General features: G+C 34.7%; 1 protein-coding gene across 5 annotated transcripts in view; it reads right to left on the bottom strand.

The window, feature by feature from the left end:
• LOC121373993 (nucleoprotein TPR-like) overlaps positions 1-18,903 on the bottom strand; it is a 73,531-nt gene that overhangs the window by 11,668 nt on the left and 42,960 nt on the right. For 2 of the 5 annotated variants that reach the window (XM_041500850.1, XM_041500854.1), the window contains 12 exons: positions 18,812-18,890; positions 17,325-17,615; positions 16,197-16,395; positions 14,890-15,059; positions 9,924-10,018; positions 8,535-8,779; positions 7,615-7,731; positions 6,840-7,023; positions 6,017-6,062; positions 5,273-5,422; positions 4,169-4,222; positions 3,652-3,705 (listed from right to left, as the gene is read on the bottom strand). In XM_041500850.1, the coding sequence (XP_041356784.1) occupies positions 3,652-3,705; positions 4,169-4,222; positions 5,273-5,422; positions 6,017-6,062; positions 6,840-7,023; positions 7,615-7,731; positions 8,535-8,779; positions 9,924-10,018; positions 14,890-15,059; positions 16,197-16,395; positions 17,325-17,615; positions 18,812-18,890 (1,684 nt within the window). The remainder of the gene's footprint in view (positions 1-3,651; positions 3,706-4,168; positions 4,223-5,272; positions 5,423-6,016; positions 6,063-6,839; positions 7,024-7,614; positions 7,732-8,534; positions 8,780-9,923; positions 10,019-14,889; positions 15,060-16,196; positions 16,396-17,324; positions 17,616-18,811; positions 18,891-18,903) is intronic. The other 3 variants (XM_041500851.1, XM_041500852.1, XM_041500853.1) reach the window with 3 other exon arrangements.

Raw genomic sequence — 18,903 nt, 5'->3', positions numbered from 1 at the left:
CGTCGGGGGCTATAAAACAAGAATTACCTCGCGTTGAGCCTCATTTTGCTAGAAGTGCTTCGAGAGAAATAAAGATGAGCGACATCCAAGATTTGAAATTTTGTTGTATGGATTGCGACTATGTCACCAAATGACCGAGACTTACGAAGGCATGCCGCTACTGCCCATACACGTGATGATCATGTATCGAGCGGCAGTCCCGACATCAAAAGGGAAGTGCCACGCAGGGGATGAAGCCGTTCACTATATGATCAGAAGACTCGTTTGCCAATTAGAGGTCGATCCCGGAACCGATCACCCAGGAGACGAATCCCCCCCCCCCCGAGAGCCTGGAACGGATTGCCAAGAAGCCAGGATAGGTTGCAGAGGGACAGGACAGAAGATCGAGCAGATCCATGACCAGCCCCATCCCAGTTTTCAACCCGCTGGTTAAGACATCTGCAGGAATGTCAGACAGCGATAGGCACTCCGCAGACTTAGAACTGTTTCCCACAGTAGAGGAATTGATTGCAGGGGGTTACTCCCCCACTTATATACAGCTGGGAGACACCAAGACAGTGAAGCCACGTCCCAACCGGGAGACACCGGCCACTTCTACGCCCATTGTTGACCAAGGCAACACGTATAAGCTGATACCACTTGATGTTCCTGAAAATGTTATAAAGCCAGTGGACCTGCGCAACCGGCCCTCGATGCGAGATATAGTGATGCAGACGGGCGGACAGCCAAGGGAGGTCACGGTCACGGTAACGAAGACGTAGGTGGAGAAAGATTATAACCTCACCGGTTATCCCTGAACTCAGTGAACTTGTCTTTTGAACAAAACAAAAAATTAACATTGACCTATAATTAAAAAAAAACAAAAAAAAATAAAAAATAAAAAAAACAACAACAATAATGGTAAACTTTCCTTGTTCTCTTTGTTTTTATTATTATTGACTTATTCTATTATTATTTTTTTTTTTAAAGTATTTTTGTTTTGAGAGGGTGAGAACGTTTAAATTATAAATATTTTTAGGTGAACAAAATTATTGTCTCGGGTGGAGACATCAAGAAGGGCGAGGGTAGTGAAATGGACTATGCCCGTACTTTGATAAAATACAAAATGCAGTTGAATTGTAAATGTTTTATTTACAAATTAACACAGCGGAAATAGTTATTTCGCTAATTTACAATGAGCTGCAAATATTGTCATGTTGCAGAATGAATTTATATAATTAAAATATTCTGGAAGTAAGAAATAATTATTAAGAAACAAGAAAGTATTCTTAATTGGCTGTTCTACAAATACTAAGTATGAAATGGCGAATATTTGCAACCTTTTTCCGGGTTCATTATGGTGGACTGGGTATGACGAAGAAACACAGAGAATGATGTCCTGTACCAGCGGACACGTAGTCAGTCGGTCACGTGGTACACTTCCACCCGTATAAAAGAAGCACAGCACAGTGCTCTCGCTGGCTTGTAGATTCCCCCAAATCCGAAGACACACAGGACGGAACACAGAACCAGCAGGAATGGAATGGTCGCCAGTACACAAGGAAATGGGATGCAGATATGTATAGGAAATAAACAATTCATCACTTATGCAAAAGAACGCATAAAAGGTGCAGTGGAGTGCACAAGGATGCAAGAGAGACGTAAAGGAGTGCAAAAGGGCACACAGCACAAAATAATGCACAATACAAAAGAGCGCACGGCGCAAAAGGGCACTAAAGAACGCAGTGCATGGGAGCGCAGTGTGAATACAAGTGAAATGAATTTTAGTAAACTACCTAATAGATAATGTTACTTAATGATGAATCCCAAGACGTCTATGTGACGTTTGCGATCCTGTACGCTACATCATTTTGGTAACACTGTGAGCAGACCAGACAGGAAGTACAGAAATAGTTCCTCCGACATGAACACTATTCTTCACCTTTTCCAGACCAGTGGTGCTAACTAAAACTCCAGACCGACTACGTAACCCCCGGACCAGGACTCGACCAGTGTGTACAGTACCTGTTGTTGAAGACAGTTATTCTAGTTACTTCTGTTTGCAAGTTAAGTGCCAGTATACACTTCGTTGTACGTTACTGATGTTGTTTGCTGTTGACATTGTTCGAGTTGCTACCATTGATGTAGGAGTGGAAGCCTCTTAGTGCCAGTGTGCATCTTTGACACTAGTATACGTGTTTGTGTGTTATACAACACTGGACAACTTACAATCTATTCAATTCGGATTATAAATTGAACTTTTAACTTTATTGACAAATCACGCAATTTTCCTTGTCAACAACAAGCGAGTACAATATAAAGAATTTTATATAAAAGATCCTTGTTGTGTTGTGGTATTTTCTTCAGCTGTATACTTTAGACATAGTTATTAATTGGGATTGGACCTTAACTTCTCTAAGACCCTGAGAAGAACGTCTCTAACTCGGCTACAATTAGGCCAAAAAAAAAAAAAAAGAGTTGGTGATCGTCCCTGCCCGTACCTGAAAAATGCACCCGGCCCCTGAATTTATTTTATTTTTTATTTTGTTAAAAACTGTTAAAAATGCATCGAGATAGCAGCAATTCAACTTTCGTAAGCACTGTAATGGGTTAAACCATCACCAGGTCCATCTGGCAGCCAGTGAAGGAACTACAACATCCAGGCGCATACGCGGTTGGCTGCTATCCCTGCAAACAAAATGGTCTCCAGGGTTTTATAAAGTTTTTCACGGAAAAAAATTAAAACAAAAACCTCCACCCCCCCATCCCTGATTTGTGTGATCAAAAGGATGATCACCAACTCTTTTTTTTTATTTTGCCTTATCCATCTCTGGCGAGGTCTCTCTGAAACACAATTGTTCATGATACACCTACCACTTTTACAGGCACGAGCAATTGTGGACACTAGAGTTCCCTCGTGTTTAGGAAAAGGCAACCCGTTACAATATGATCTATGTTGGGGCAGCAGGTTTTCTCTCTTTTTGACTTAAGTGTTAAAATAACTGATTTACATACCAAACAGTCGTAGTTTAAATGTGCTGACCCACATTTCCTTTCTTTCCTGCTTACAATGTAATATTCCCTGCTGACCCACATTTCCTTTCTTTCCTGCTTACAATGCAATATTCCCTGCTGACCCACATTTCCTTTCTTTCCTGCTTACAATGCAATATTCCCTGCTGACCCACATTTCCTTTCTTTCCTGCTTACAATGCAATATTCCCTGCTGACCCACATTTCCTTTCTTTCCTGCTTACAATGCAATATTCCCTGCTGACCCACATTTCCTTTCTTTCCTGCTTACAATGCAATATTCCCTGCTGACCCACATTTCCTTTCTTTCCTGCTTACAATGCAATATTCCCTGCTGACCCACATTTCCTTTCTTTCCTGCTTACAATGTAATATTCACAAATGGGTCTATCCTGTTCATATTAGTTGTCATATTTCTTCTACTTTTTTTTGTTGGTAAAATGGACACTTCATCCACAATTTTCATTAAAAAATATGTATTATAAATTTGTGCATAATTTCCTAATTGTCATATATAAAAAGTCATGCCATTTTCCATAAACATATTTATCTTTTAAAACCCCTACACAACTCCCCAAAACAAACCCACAACAACTCCACTAGATTGGCAGGTAATGGAATGGCAATGGAAAAACAAACCTGTTCAGCAGAGTGACTTTCTGTTAAATCACTTGTAAAAGTGATGGTTTCTTCCTGAAAGAGGAAAATTATGTATATCTTATATATTTAGTTATGTCAGATTGCTTTTATGCCCACCCCACACCCCCCCCAAAAAAAAGAGTTGGTCTCTGGTTGGATCAATGTTCTAGAATTGATGCAGGGAACTAAAGACTAAGATTAAATCAACCTAGATATTAGACTAGACTAAGTATAAAATATTTAAGTCTATGTTAATTAGTAAAAGCACATTTCCACCATCTATTTACCACCGAGCAGGGGTACCTAAAGATTCTTTACTATAAATAATACAATTTTACCTTAAAAGTTTTATTTATTTTCATCCGTGTTACCAACAAATGAATGTAGTTACAAAAATATATTTTTTTTTTTTATCACTTTTATTAATTTGTGGGTGAGAGTATGTAAAAATTACACCAAACTGCAGGTACATGTGCTTTTTGAGTATAAAAACAAAAATCACATTGAAAACACAAACCTGCTCTCTAAACTGACTCTCTGTTTGACTCGATGAGAAAGCAATAGTTTCAGACTGTAAGAGAATATTTTTAATAAAACAATTTTTTACAGAATATTAAAGTAACTGCAATCACCCCTTGTCATCTTATAATGTCGTTACTAATATAAAACACAAATAAACTACACTTTTAATAATTTTGTACAGTAAATGGTTTTGCTAGAAAAATACTACATATATTTCTCAGTTCGTGAAGGCACAAATTCTCTCTAATAAGAAATCGCATCACACTTGCACTAATGCCACTATTTTGGGCTGTGGTTAAAATTGATGCAAAAGACACAAAAAGGCTAATTTTCATCCTGGCTAGTTTCCTGGTGGTTAGTTTCTTTACATATAGTAGTAGACAGACTTTGCAATACTATTTACTATAAGTATGAAGCAGAACTGGATGATACAAAATATTTAATATTTAACATATCCTAGGAATTCCATCTTTAATTATAATTGAAATATGAGGTCAATACAAATTATTTTGTCTATGTTATACTATTTTATTAATTTAGAAATGTGATCAAAATCATTAAATTTTATTAGTTATTAAACTAAGCAAATAACAGAAATGAAACAATACTAGGGCCATCCTTTAAAATAATTGTAATGCTGTAATAAGACACACTATTATGGCAGTGGTAAATAAGAAATACCTTATGTTTTTGAATAATAATAATAATTTAAAATAATTTAAATGATAAAAAAACTAGTAACTAAAAAAATATTGCAATCAGTTGGGTGAACAGTGTTTTTAAAAGTTAATGTAAACATTGATTTGATTTCATTACAATTAATGAATCATTAAACAGTTATTAAAAAATAAACATCATTGACATTGGCTTACTGATCTGAGGCAACAACAGCAAATACTGTAAACAAACAAATTTGTTTTAACCATAAACAACATAATAAACTGGTTCTGTCAATATTTTCAATGTTCTATGCTACATAGGTTTTCGGCTATATAACTGCAAATAAAACAACAACACCCAAAAAAAAAAAAAAAAAACCCCATTTCTGATTCACTCAATATAATAATGACAACACCAAGAGAAGTGTTTGATTTGAAACCTGAGAGGCCGTGTTCTGTGGAATGGGCTGGACGGGCTGAGGCATCACCATGGCTGGCTTCTCCGGACCGAGAGGCGCGATTCCCGACTCCAGACTTACAGTGTGCGAATTCTCATCGGTTAATGTGATAGTAGGGATTGGAGACTGTTCCTTAATATCAAATATTATTTTAGTAAAATAAAACAAGATGCCTTATTTAAAATGGAAACATTCTGCTTGAAATATAAAACAATTCAAACGAAGCAGAAACAGTTAAGAAACTGTCAAAACCAGAAAAATTCATTTAATAAAATTTGGTATTAAAAAAAAAAAAAAAAAAGAGTATGGAGATAATTGCATTAAAAATATAAAACAATTTACAAAAAGCAAAACTGGGAAAACCTAAAAAAAAAAAAAAAAAAAATAATAAAAAAAATAACACACTACTGAATAAAATGAAATATTAACATCTTGAGACGAAGGATTATTTTGCTACTCAGCTATTCATTCCTAAACCATGAAAACATGTATAACCCATATCACCATTCTGGAAATGGTTCATGTTTTCATAGATTTTTTTTAAATTATTGAGTTAAAAAAATAGGTGTGGGTCAATTTTAATAAGATGTGGTCACATTAAAGCAAACAATTCATTTTAAAAGGCTGGCCCTAAGCAATGAATACTGACCCTTTGATTTTTTCAAACGTTAAACACAAAGAAAGACAAAAAATATAAAATAAATTAGAAAGACTGATACTACAAACCTGGCCAATCCTTGTTCTTTTTGCTTGGGTCTCAGAGTCCTCTTGACTGAAAGAAATTTTTAATACAATTGTGTTCATTATAACAATACATATTTTGTTTATAACAATCCTGGGCCAGGCCCTGATCTTGCAGGGCAAATTCCCCCGCCCTGCCCCTCCTTCCCGCCTGAAATAAATGGGGTTTTTTGCTGAAATTCGGCTCAAGTCACTGAGTTATTAGCAATTGTGAGAGATTGAAGTTGCCATAATATTTTGGACCTAATCCAATTTGAAAACGTAATCACACAACACACCAACTTGTTTAGTGTCATAGCTCACTTGGCACCTAGTCACTGTATGTTGGTTTGTGTTTTTACTTTGGAAGCAGACTACGTCGAAGCATCGATTTAACAAGATCATGCTTTTACTGAAACATACAACTGTTTTGTTTAAATTTTATTACCAGAAGTAGTATTTTATATCAAAATATTATGATTAGAACTGAGGGTATAATTCAGAATTTTTTCGAATTAATGCAGAACATAGCGACACATTACGAAATGTACTGATAAATGTTCACTTTGCTTATTTTTATCAAACTTCTCCCCTTTGTTCTGGGAAGTGAGAAGTCACTTCTCCTACTATTTCAATTCTAGGTTAGGGCCTGCTTGGCTCTGTTCCACGAAGTGATCTTATGCACTTCAGATGATCTTAGAATTAAGGTTGCTTCCTGGAACAGGACTCTGTTTAAACCCCCCAAAAAAGACAAAAAATAAAAGACTAACAATTATACAAAATATATATCATAATATTTTCTGAATGAAAGATTATTTTAATACCATACCTTTCAGTATCATCTCTCTGTCTTTTCACTGGCTGAGCTACACCAGGTCCCTCTGGTGTGGTAATGTGAGAGGACGTAGATGGCACTGGCTGCACCATCTGCTGTGGTGTCTGCTGGGAAGGAGTTAACTGAACAGGCTGGTCAGTAATGTGCGTTGATTCTTCTATGAGATCAGATTCATTTCCTGAAACAAAATATTTGTATTAACTTCTTTTTTCGTCAATGCTTAACCTCACCTGAGATACAGGTCTCTTTATGTATGGGGGTCGGGATGTAGCCCAGTGGTAAAGCGCTCGAGTGCGTCGTTAAATAAAACATTTCTTTCTTTATGTATGGAAAGAAATTTATGTTTCAAATTAAATATGTTTTTCATACATGCCATCTTCCTATAAAAATGTTCTTTGTAAATAATTTCAGTTTTGTTTGACATCAGAAGAAAACTAAAATTGTTTTGAAAATAACAAAAATATACTATTTTTGTGTCCAATTTAGAAAACAATCGGTTCAGAAATAAATAACTTGTAGTAAATTCCATAGCATAAAAAATGGCATTCCCCGTGGGACGGACTATAGGTAAATATATCATTACATAAAGTTGAGAAATTTAAGAATGTTTTCTTACCTAAGTTATCCACTGACACACTACTTTATGTATATCAGCGAATCGATAGCTGACATTGACAAGCAATACCTATGTCTTGCCTTTTTACTTCGTAAACGCGAGACACAAAAAAAGCTATTAACTGAGAGACATGCTGCAGTAAATAAAGCACACCTTGAACAATTTCCACTTGTGGCGACACTCTCTGCACCTGCTGGGGCCAGGCCATCACGCTGGCCGATGGAATACCACCGGAACTCGTCTGAGGCGTGGCTGTTGACGATGGTCCTTCTGAAAGAGAACCTTACAAATGAGACAAACTGAGGGATCAATAAACAAACAAATGAACATTACAAAAATCTATGTCTTGCATGTGCAGATTTAACAAGCAAAAAAACCATTGTATATATTGCAGTTCAACATAAAAACAACAGAAAAACAGACAACATAAATGGAAGGAAGGAAGGAAATGTTTTATTTAACGATGCACTCAACACATTTTATTTACGGTTATATGGCGTCAGACATATGGTTAAGGACCACACAGATATTGAAGGAGAAAACCCACTGTTGCCACTTCATGGGCTACTCTTTTCGATTAGCAGCAAGGGATCTTTTATATGCACCATCCCATAGACAGGATAGCACATACCACAGCCTTTGGTGTACCAGTCGTGGTGCACTCGCTGAAGCAAGAAATAGCCCAATGGGCCCACTGACGGGGCTCGATCCCAAACCGACTGCGCATCAAGCGAGCGCTTTACCACTGGGCTATGTCTCGCCTGACAACAACAATGGATGAATAAACATATCATAAGTATTGAAAATTGCACATCAAGCTTATGGAAGGAAGGAAATGTTTTATTTAATGATGCACTCAACTCAAGCTTACAGAGTTTTGTCTTTATTCATATTTTATTAATCAGCAATTATCAGCTAAGCCAGCAATTGTTTTTAATCACTCCATCACAAAGCAATATACCAAAACCTGAAAACCTTTGACATGACAATAGTTAAAATAATCAAATTAAAGAAATTAAAAATAATATCAAAACATATTTTGCACATCATTTCTGTTACAATTATTTACAAACCTTCAACAACTTCTTGTTGTGTCACAGTAGTCGGCATCACAGTGGCTGTTGGTGTCATGCCACTTGTTGATGCGGATGTGGAAGCTGAAGGTGCAGACGAGGGAGCTATTGCCATGGGGCGAATACTAGCCGTCACTTTGGCTGCAGCAGAACTGTGGGAAATGGGCGTTGTGGGTCGAACAGATGTTACGGCAGTGGCCATTGGTCGAATGTTGGCCTTTTTAGGAGTTTCTGCTGCAACAACACTGAAACAGAGAATACAAATGGTGTAACAGATAATAGAATTTTAAAGTTTTTTGTTTCAAACAATATTTATTCCATCTTTTACATGGTAGTAGGGATTGGTCGACAGGCATAAGCCTATATTAGAACCTTTCCCCACAAATTTAGAACAGTTACATTCATATACCTGTTTTTTTTAATTTTTATTTCGTTTTCAATAGCATCACTAAAAATCAAGATTAGAATACTTATTTTAGGATCATACAATGTCTTACCTTAAAGATAAAAGTTGGCTCCAATTTAAATTTAAAAAAACTGGTTTATATGAATGTATCTGTTCTAAATTTGTGGAGAAAGGTTCTAATACAGGTGTCTGCCTGTCGACCAATCCCTACCACCATGTAAAAGATGGAATAAATATTGTTTTTATTTAGACAATATTTTTATTTAGTTCTAATGAAAACTACAGCTTAATATTTTAAAGGGGCATACCCTAGTTCCAGCCCATGGAAATGCACACTAAGTTTAGTTAATCTACAAACCTGTAACACATTTGAATAAAGTTACATTTGAGTGAAACATGAGTCTGTGACTTTGAAATGATGAAATACCCTCCAAAAATCAGACTAAAACTCGACTACATAACTGTTACTTCTCAAGACACACATGTGTTTTTCAAAATATGAGAAATGCCTTTTGTGATATTAAAATCACCAGCATGACCAAACACAAACCAAATGTGCGGAAATGGATAATCTAAACAATAAAATCTAAGTAAAGTGTGACTTCAGTTATCAAAAACGGCTCCAGTAGTCAAAACTATGCCTTAGTGTATAAAAACTAGGGTATGTCCCTTTAAGGGTATTCGAGTACATAAGACTTCTTAAGTGCGTATACACCATGAAATCCAATCAATGTCAATAGTAACATATTTGGTAAAAGCTGCCATATGCAATGATTCAATCAACAATACATCACCTACTTAATAGAAAACATCTCCACCTATCCTTAGTGTCACACAACTATTGTTATATTAATTTTATTGGCAGCTCGCACAGGTGTCATGCACCAAGTGGTACTACATCGTATAGCATCTCCACAAATGTCATGACATTTTAACAAAACAGATGTTCTGCCCAAGAAGCAGGTTTATTTCAGTACTATTACCTTGGCTGTGCCGAGGCAGCTGGTCTCCCGGCTATGCTAGGTGTTTGAGACTGAGCTTTCTGGTGATTTTCCAATGTTTTCTGCAGTAGATTCATCTGAAATACATCAAAGATCATTCAAAGGTCTTACAGTGTGCACTGAATACAGCACTGGTATACCAAAGGCCATGGTATGTGCTATCCTGTCTGTGGGACGGTGCATATAAAAAAATCCTTCCTACTATATATCAAGACTTACAAAATGATTGACATCCAATAGCCGATGATTAATAAATCAATGTCCTCTAAACAAAACAAACTTTAACTTTGGTTCTATTCTTTTCTGACATGTGAGTACTGTTTTGGACAGACTGGGAAACAGTCTAAATTCAAGATATTCCAAGAACACATACATAGGCACCAGTTTTGAAGGCAACAGCTGCTTGTCAAATCATGCTGTTTAAATGTGCAATAATAATAATAATATTTAAGATAACTAAATATGTTGCTCTTTTCACAATCCTTTTAACTGCCTGAATAAAATATTCTATGAAGGGTACTATATTTAGGTGTGTTTAATTTAACTTCAAATACTAAGTAAGATATATATATATATATATAGTCAAACTTCGATCTTGAAGGAGGCGAGGAAATAGTTTGAGTTTCAAGGAGTTCGAGTTTTCGAAATTAAACAAGTTAAAATTTGAAACTGCATTGAAGCTGGTTGCGGCATTGCAACTAGTTGATTTCGCTTAATATTGTAAGAAGCGTGCGCTTTGCTGCCTACCTCTGAACTCTGAAAACTATGCGTCCCCAGTTGAAAGACGAATTAATATATCAGTCACCTCACCCCACGCCACCCCATCTCATCCCATCCCACCCCAGCTGTTGGCATCTTCAACGCCTGTGGTACATTCATTTTGCATATATTGTAAAAGTAAATAAAACAAAAAAGATAATCCAGATGAATTTGAAATATATGCTTGGGCATATAGGCTACATGTATTTATTGACAGAGAAAACAAAACAAAAAGAAGGCATTTGCATACATATATAAATAACAGAAAGTAACGTTGACATATTTTACAGATGTCAAAACACAGCGGAACGTAACTAAGAAATAAAACACTGAATACCGAATAACATTATAAGTACATTTGTTTTACACAAAATTATTTACACTTTGCACTCTACTTTCTTTCTCCAATCTAGCCACCCAAGCCCATTTCTGGGCCCTACACAAGATTGCTTGGATGACAAGAAAGCTGAACTTTTTAAAACTGATCTGGCAAACCCCACGTTACCGGGTCCTTCCCCAGATTGCTTGATCTGTGATGTATCAATTTTAACATAACTAAATGACTGGTGATTGATAAACATTAACTGATACATAAATAGAAAAACTAAAGCTAGACACTATTCACGCCTTTGACAGCAAAAAACAAACGGAGCTAACAATTATTACAAATGCTCTTTGAAGTTAACCAGACTGTGTCTGTAAGTAAGTATTAAGGTAGCGAGGCTTTCCACCATGGACGGACACCGACTACAAAACACAGGATCATTTCGTTCTGCTTAGTCGGCGATCTATTATTCTGTAATTATCAGCTTTATCCTCGACAGCCAAGAACACCCGAGACAGGCGCGCTTCGCTTGACTGACATGATTAACAATACATTCGTCTTTAAAATACTATCGGCAACGACAGTTTGATCAATCCACACGTGTCGAGATTTAGAGGTGCATACTCTATTAAATATTTATGGCAGGACCAAAGAATTAGATCGAGAGATCGAATTTATCAAGTTTTTGAAGTTTGAGTTTTCGAAGGTCGTTATTACTAGTTTGTATAGCAACTCGGCCGAGACCGTCACTTCAGATCGAGAGATTGAAGTTTTCGAGAGATCGTAGGTGGAGTGATAGAAGTTTGACTGTATATATTGACCTTTCATGTCTCTATTAAAGGGACATTCCTGAGTTTGCTGCAATGTTTAAGATGTTATTGACTAACAGAGATTTTTAACGGTTGTAATTACAAATCAAATATATTTTCCTGCATAAAATATTAGTGGCTGTAAATTGTAAATTAAAAAAAATTCTAATATTTGTACTGTGTTAAATTTAATTTTATTTCCTCAAATATATTTCTTCGTACATACAAAATTATTTGAAGACAAAATCCAATTTGGGCTTCTTACAAATCTTAAGATGACCAGAAACACATTGAATATACAGACACTGATATTCTAAACAAGAAAATTTATTTAATATGTAAGTTTAATCGTAGAAATATTGTATCAGTCGTAAACATCTTACAATGCAGCAAACTCAGGAATGTCCCTTTATGAACTATAATACAAAGTACTAATAAACACAAATGTATTTTTTTCATCGATTCATCCTATTATGTTTTAGTTAGCTGTTTGCAAGGTCACAAAATTTGTTTTCTGTTTTTAATTTAATGACCTACAATAAATTTAAATGTACTGTTCTTGAACGTTTCCTTTAATTTAGTTAAAATCTTTTATATAAATTATTATTATTATAAAGTATTATCTTTACTAATTGTCCTGCACACATGCTAAATTAACTTTACCAGAATTTGGAGTTGATGGATTTCTATTTTTGTTGCTTCCAGGTTTGGACTTAATAATAAAAAATAAATAAAAACTCTATTGCCCTCCCTTTAATTACTGTAATACAAATTACTGGGGATTTCCACGTAAGCCCACCCGAAATGAAGCCCATGGGTTTAAAAAACATTATTTTTTAACAGATATCCACCCAAGCGAACAAAAAATTAGATCATATTTACCATTAAGAATAGAATAAGCTTTGTAGTAACACATTTTAAATGTATTATAAGTTTATATATCTTTACATTTAACTGTGATAAAATAATAATAATTAGATAATAATAATAATAATAATTAAAATACCTTCAAATTAATCAATATCAAATATAACGTAATTAAATAAATTGATAATATGAAAATTGTAGTGTCCTTGCTTCGCCAAGAATCCTTACCTAATTTAAGCAGAAATTACACATGAAATAAACATCATGTATCCATTAATATAACAATAACAATTATACTGATTGACGTTGGAAGCACTATAGCTCTTCCCTTTTCTCAACTATGAAACTAAAGTAGCTAGAATGCATGTATACATGAACCTTTTCAATTAAAAATCAAATTAATAACTGTCCTACCCAATCCATCTGATGTTGAAACATGGTTTTGTATTTACTAAGGTTAGTTTTGGAATGATAATTATTATGTGAATATTCTATTGCTATCCTATATATTTATTATAGTACAAACAGCCTTAGCTTTTGAAAAACAAAGGCGAGTGAAAAATCACACACCTCAAAATGTTATGGCGAGTGAAAACCAAGCATTATTAATTTATGAAGTAATTGGTAATGTAAATGCAGAGACATATGTTGCAAAAATGAAGCAATAAAGCAATAATGTTTTCTTCTAATTTTATGTTCTTTGGTTCATTAGTGTAGTCCGAGTTCTTTTCCCTTTCAGGAATGGAGTTATAATTTATTAAAAAGTTTCAGGAGTAGTACTATAGAAATAAAATTATGACATGTATACATTGATGCAAACAATTTGATGTTTTAATTACAATATGTATTATTCAGATAATTTGATGCAAACAATTCTGCTACAAGATACGAACAGCTCTGACAGCATTACGTCATTGACCTAGAATGGCCCCAATGTTGTTGAGAAAAAATATATACAAACTGACAAAATATGTCATTACAAAGGATTTTATTCCAAACGTGGGATGCCATAATAAAGATAATAAAAAAAACCCATAATTTTAGACATCATCAATGCGTAATAACTTGTCAAGTAGACCAGCATGTGCATGCATAATTCCAAGAGTAAAAATCTGACCCCGATAGCTCTGATTAGTCAATATGCCACAGAGTACTGCGCATCAAATCATGTTCCAGTCACATGTTCCTGTTACTATAGTGTGTACATATTCATATATAAATAACATATGTACATTCATTAACGTCTGGCTGAAATACAAATATTTAAATAAGTTTTATTTGATTTTCTTTTTAAAGATAAAAAAGAAAGATAATAGACGTAAAAAAATACCTAGGCTTATTCCTACATATCTTTTATCATTTCTTTTCCTTCTTTTTATTATTCCGTCTAAATTTCTTTTCTTTTTTCCTTTTCCTTTTTTTTTTTTTAAAGAAAGTATAAAACTACACGATTGCCAATATCGGGACCTCACGTAAGGTTTGTAGGCTAACAGTTATGAACTAATCGAGACAATTTGACTGACTTTGCTGATTTCCATAGCGAGTTAGTGTAGGCTACAGAAGCCACTATTTAATTCAATCCCTTTTCTCTTTTTGTCATAACTATATGAACAGTATAAATGAGTTATATCAGACGTTGTGATCTATTACCTTACAAAAGTGGACTGTTTCTAATTAATAATAAATTAAATAGGCAAAGAAGTTTTGATCGGATTGGTACGTCTTCGAAGATGTCTATTAAACCAGTTTTTTCCAATTTGTATAGCAAAGATAAGTACCAGTCATATATTAAAATCTTGCATGGATGGTACCGTTCTCGTAACATTTTTTTCTGGTATTATTAAACGGATCTTTCTATCAGCTACATACGGTAAATAGTGGCAATCAATATCCAAAATTATTTTACGTGTGTTGTTTGTTAAGTGTAACGTGCATTATTTTTCACTCTCGCCAGATTGAAATTACGTGCACTGTACGAGAGCGATCGCACCCGCGCACCTTAAAAGGCAAGGTCTGGTACAAATATTATTATAGTATAAATATGTTTTCGAACTTTTTTTCAACTTCTTAATTTAAGTCCTGGGCCTAATTTCAGATAAAAATTTCTCCTAGGGCTTAAATATGGTAAATCCTGAATTATATAAATGTGTACTGTTTTCTACTTTTACTATAGGTGTGCTACATTTACCCGTGTTTGGAGTTCGTGGATTTCCTTCTGTTTTGCTTCCAACTGCTGTTGACAGTCTGATGTATCGCCCGACGTAGAGGACGCCTTTGCTTCCTGCAGATCTCTCTCCAACTTACAGATGCGACTTTCCAGTTGGGACTTCATACTGTTGAATTTCATCTCACTCTCTTCTTATATAAGACGCCATCAATTATTTTAGGCTTTTTATATTTAAATGCATATACATGTACAAGAACTCACACCAAATGGAACTAATTTAAACTACTTGTAATTTGTTAGAGGGTGATAATTGATGTAATGAAATGGCAATTCTTCCTAACTTAGTAAATAAATGGGTCCAAAAATAATTAGCCAACATTAACTCTCAAAATGGTTGAGCCATGTGAATTTATTAAACCTTACTTTAATCACTCACTCAAAAAACTTACATATTTAGATTTATCTTATAGTATACAGAATTCAACTTTCTGTATCAATATTTATTGCAGGTAAACATATTTATGTGACTGGAAAATTGGGCTCGCACCAAAGTGCCTCATGAATGATGAGGTGGACTCAGTCTTAGGTACTTTTTATCACTACATTCAAATTATACTTTTTATTAAATTAAACACCGATTTGGCAAAAAAGGGTTGAATTTAGGAATATTTTTTATTAACTTTGTAAATAAATGGGTAAAAACTGAGTATTTTGCTGCAGAATAAAATGCCTGTTAGAAAAGTACTGCTATAAGACTGAAAACAATATACGTTGATATCAGCTTATTGATACACATTTAAAACATGGAGAAACTTACTATGAAAAAAGCATTTTGACCCATGTAAGACTACATATTATATATAACAAACCAAACACTTTGGAGAAAACTTGGAGTGTTTTCTCTTTTATAGATACATTACCTGTCCTAACAAGTGCACACACACCCCCCCCCCCCCCCATGCGAGTGGTCTGGTCCGAAAATCCCAACAGCCAATGGGATGGCCTAAAATTCTTCACTGTATGCTCCCTGTAGTTCCGGTCATGTGACTTCAACTTCCTTCTTTTCCATGAGCGCATCAACGGAGAACAGGAAGCGGGGAGGCTCGGGCGGAAATAAATCTGTGAGGATCACGAAAAAAAACCAAAGTCTGACTCCAAACAGCAGAGCCAAAAAAACATGTCGAACCAGATAAGCGAAAGGAAAAAACAAGAAGTTGAAGTCACATAACCGGAACTACAGGGAGCATACAGTAAAGAACACCTGTGAGGACAGGTAATGTGAAAAGAAATGGTCTTTGACTTATTACTGATAAAATAAATACATCTACCTTTTAGTGCAGAATCTGCATAAGTAACTTTCTTTTTCAGTTCTGCATTTTCATGGGTCAGCTTCTCTAACTGTTGCCTCTGATTGGTCAGCTTATTTTTGGCTGTCTGCAAAACTGCTCTTGAATGACCCTGCTTCTTTTCATATTCCACATTCTCTTCCTTCAGTTGGGTACTTGACGCCTGCAGTTCCACTATTTCCTGAAAGGAAAGATTTTAATTTCATTAAACTTGATTTTTGGGCATATATTTAATTAAGGATACACACCTCAGCTATCTGGGTTAGTGGTTAGTGGTTAGTGATTCATGAGACATTGTTTTTGGGTGTAATAAAATACTTTTAACTGAAAAAAAAAAGAAAAAAAAAGTCAAATCTTTTTTATCGGCCTTTACTTTTTCAGGTGTGTAACAGTGCATTATGGTAATTAGTTGATATATGTCCATGTGTCTCCCCAACCCTGACATCATCTATGTTTCTGGGGGCAATAAAATACTTTGAACTGGAACAAAAAAGTGAAAACAGAAAACCCCAGGGCCCCGTTCCACGAAAGCGATCTTAGCCTTACTATCGTCGTAAATACCTACCATCGAGACCTTAAATGTTTTTTATGATCGTCAGCCCGTTCCACGACGTGGCGTAGCTTACTACAGTCGTAAATTACAGTGAACATTTACAATTGGTACGAGGCAGTTGTAAGCCACTAACGTATTATTAAAAATGGATCTAATATATACCAAATACCTTTTATGAAACTCAGTATTCGATAAAAAAAAGTCTTGGCCTAACGACCTTCACACGAAAATAAGTTAGATAACTCCCATGTCTTATGCATTCGGTAATTATCGCTTAACAAATAAAATGACAAAGTTGTTTCATGGGTGTCCAATACAATGAATACATCCAACATGTTCCGAAAATTCGGTAACCAATTTATTACTTAACTAATTCGTACTTCTTTGCAAATAATATATTAATCATTAAACAGGCACTTACGACTACCATAAGATTGCTTTGTGGAACAACTGTAAAGTTTAAGATACCAGTTGTAAAACTCACCTTAAGTCACTACAATTAACCTTAGCTACAATTCTTTTGTGGAACGGGGCCCAGAACACTATAAAATCTTTACCTTCTTAGTTTTCTCTAGTTCCTCCTTAATTTCAGTGACGTCCATCTCTTTCTGTTTCACCTGTTGCTTTAGTTCCTCCCTCTCTTTCTCCAAGGCACTCATCTTACTCTTCAGTTCCGCTGACGTCTGCTCCAGGGCAGCCATATTGGGCTGATCAGCCTCCTGACTGGCAGATTTGTTTTTTACTTCTTCCAATTCTTTTTTCTGATTTTCCAATTCTTTCTTCTGATCTTCTACCGACTTGTTGAGCATTTCTGTCTGTTCTTTGTACTTCCTTCCAATCTTCTTCAGCTGAAAAACAAAGATACAAGGTCAATTCTTATCATTTACATTGGAACACAAGTTACAATGCACTAAGGAACTAAGATTCAGTTATAAAATGTATATATTCAGCTAAAAAACAAAGATACAAGAAGGTCTCAATCGATCCTTATAACTTCCATTGGAGCACAAGTTACAATACATCAAACACTAAGATTCAGTTATATAATGTATGTGACTTAACCTTCTGAGTACTGCAGGTAAGATATCTTGCCATCAGTCGACATACTGTATACAATGCATTCCCCAATTCATATTTCCCCGACAGTCACCGGAAACGGAAACGGAAATATAATAAAAGGAAAACAAATTATTTTCAAAATAGTGGCTTTTATTTATATTTTTTGGTCAATTGAAAATACCTTGAAATTTTGAGTTCAAAACGTTTTTCGGTTTTCGGCAAGCATTTTCACTTGACAACAATGGCAGCACATCACTGTAATTTTCAGGAATCGATAGCTGATTGTGACAGCTAATTTGATAATAAATTTGATTGTTTTACCAACAATGAAAATCACCAAATATTGCAATATAAATCGTAGTTAGGGGTTTAAAAAAAAATTCAGGTCAGAAAACCACTGTTATCGGGAATAATGGACATAAATACTGGACAGATGGCCACAAATGCCTGTAAGTAAACGCAACTTTTTTTTTTTTTGCCTAATTTTAATCACCATTAACTGATCTAAAAGTAATAAAAATTACAAAAACCCACGAAAATAATACTTACCGATTCATATATGAACTTTATTTCATGTATTTATGAAACATTTAAGTGAATATATGTGAGTAAAAATTATAAACTTGTACCCACTCAACGTGGTTTTTGTTAAAAATTAATCCAGTAGTCTAAAGGTTAAGCACAATATTTTATTTGACTTAGCTTATACTTGGAATCATTACATCTAAAAAAATTAATGTTTAACTTTCACCTTGTTCCAAACCCATGCACTTTATGAATCTGTAAACAAGTTAAATAATTTTCTCATTTCATGAATACTTAATTGTATGAATACTGATCTATAGCAACTCCCCCCAATTTCATTAGACTAGTCTGAATCAGTCCTGGTAAATGAAATATTTTCTACAGTTTGAGAAAAGAAGCAATCATCAAGAAAAAAATAATATATCATGCCATGATTTTTTCAAGTAATGAAATAAATTACCTGGTTAATAGTTTTGACTTTCTCCTCAGCATCTTGATTGCTTACTTGTAGCTGAGTTTTTAGATTTGTAATCTCAACACTGAAAATAATAA

The sequence above is a fragment of the Gigantopelta aegis genome, chromosome 6 (assembly GCF_016097555.1).
Source record: "Gigantopelta aegis isolate Gae_Host chromosome 6, Gae_host_genome, whole genome shotgun sequence".
Lineage (NCBI taxonomy): Eukaryota > Metazoa > Mollusca > Gastropoda > Neomphalida > Peltospiridae > Gigantopelta > Gigantopelta aegis.
The sequence above is the reverse complement of the archived record's forward strand: the minus strand, read 5'-3'. Positions and strand labels throughout refer to the sequence as shown.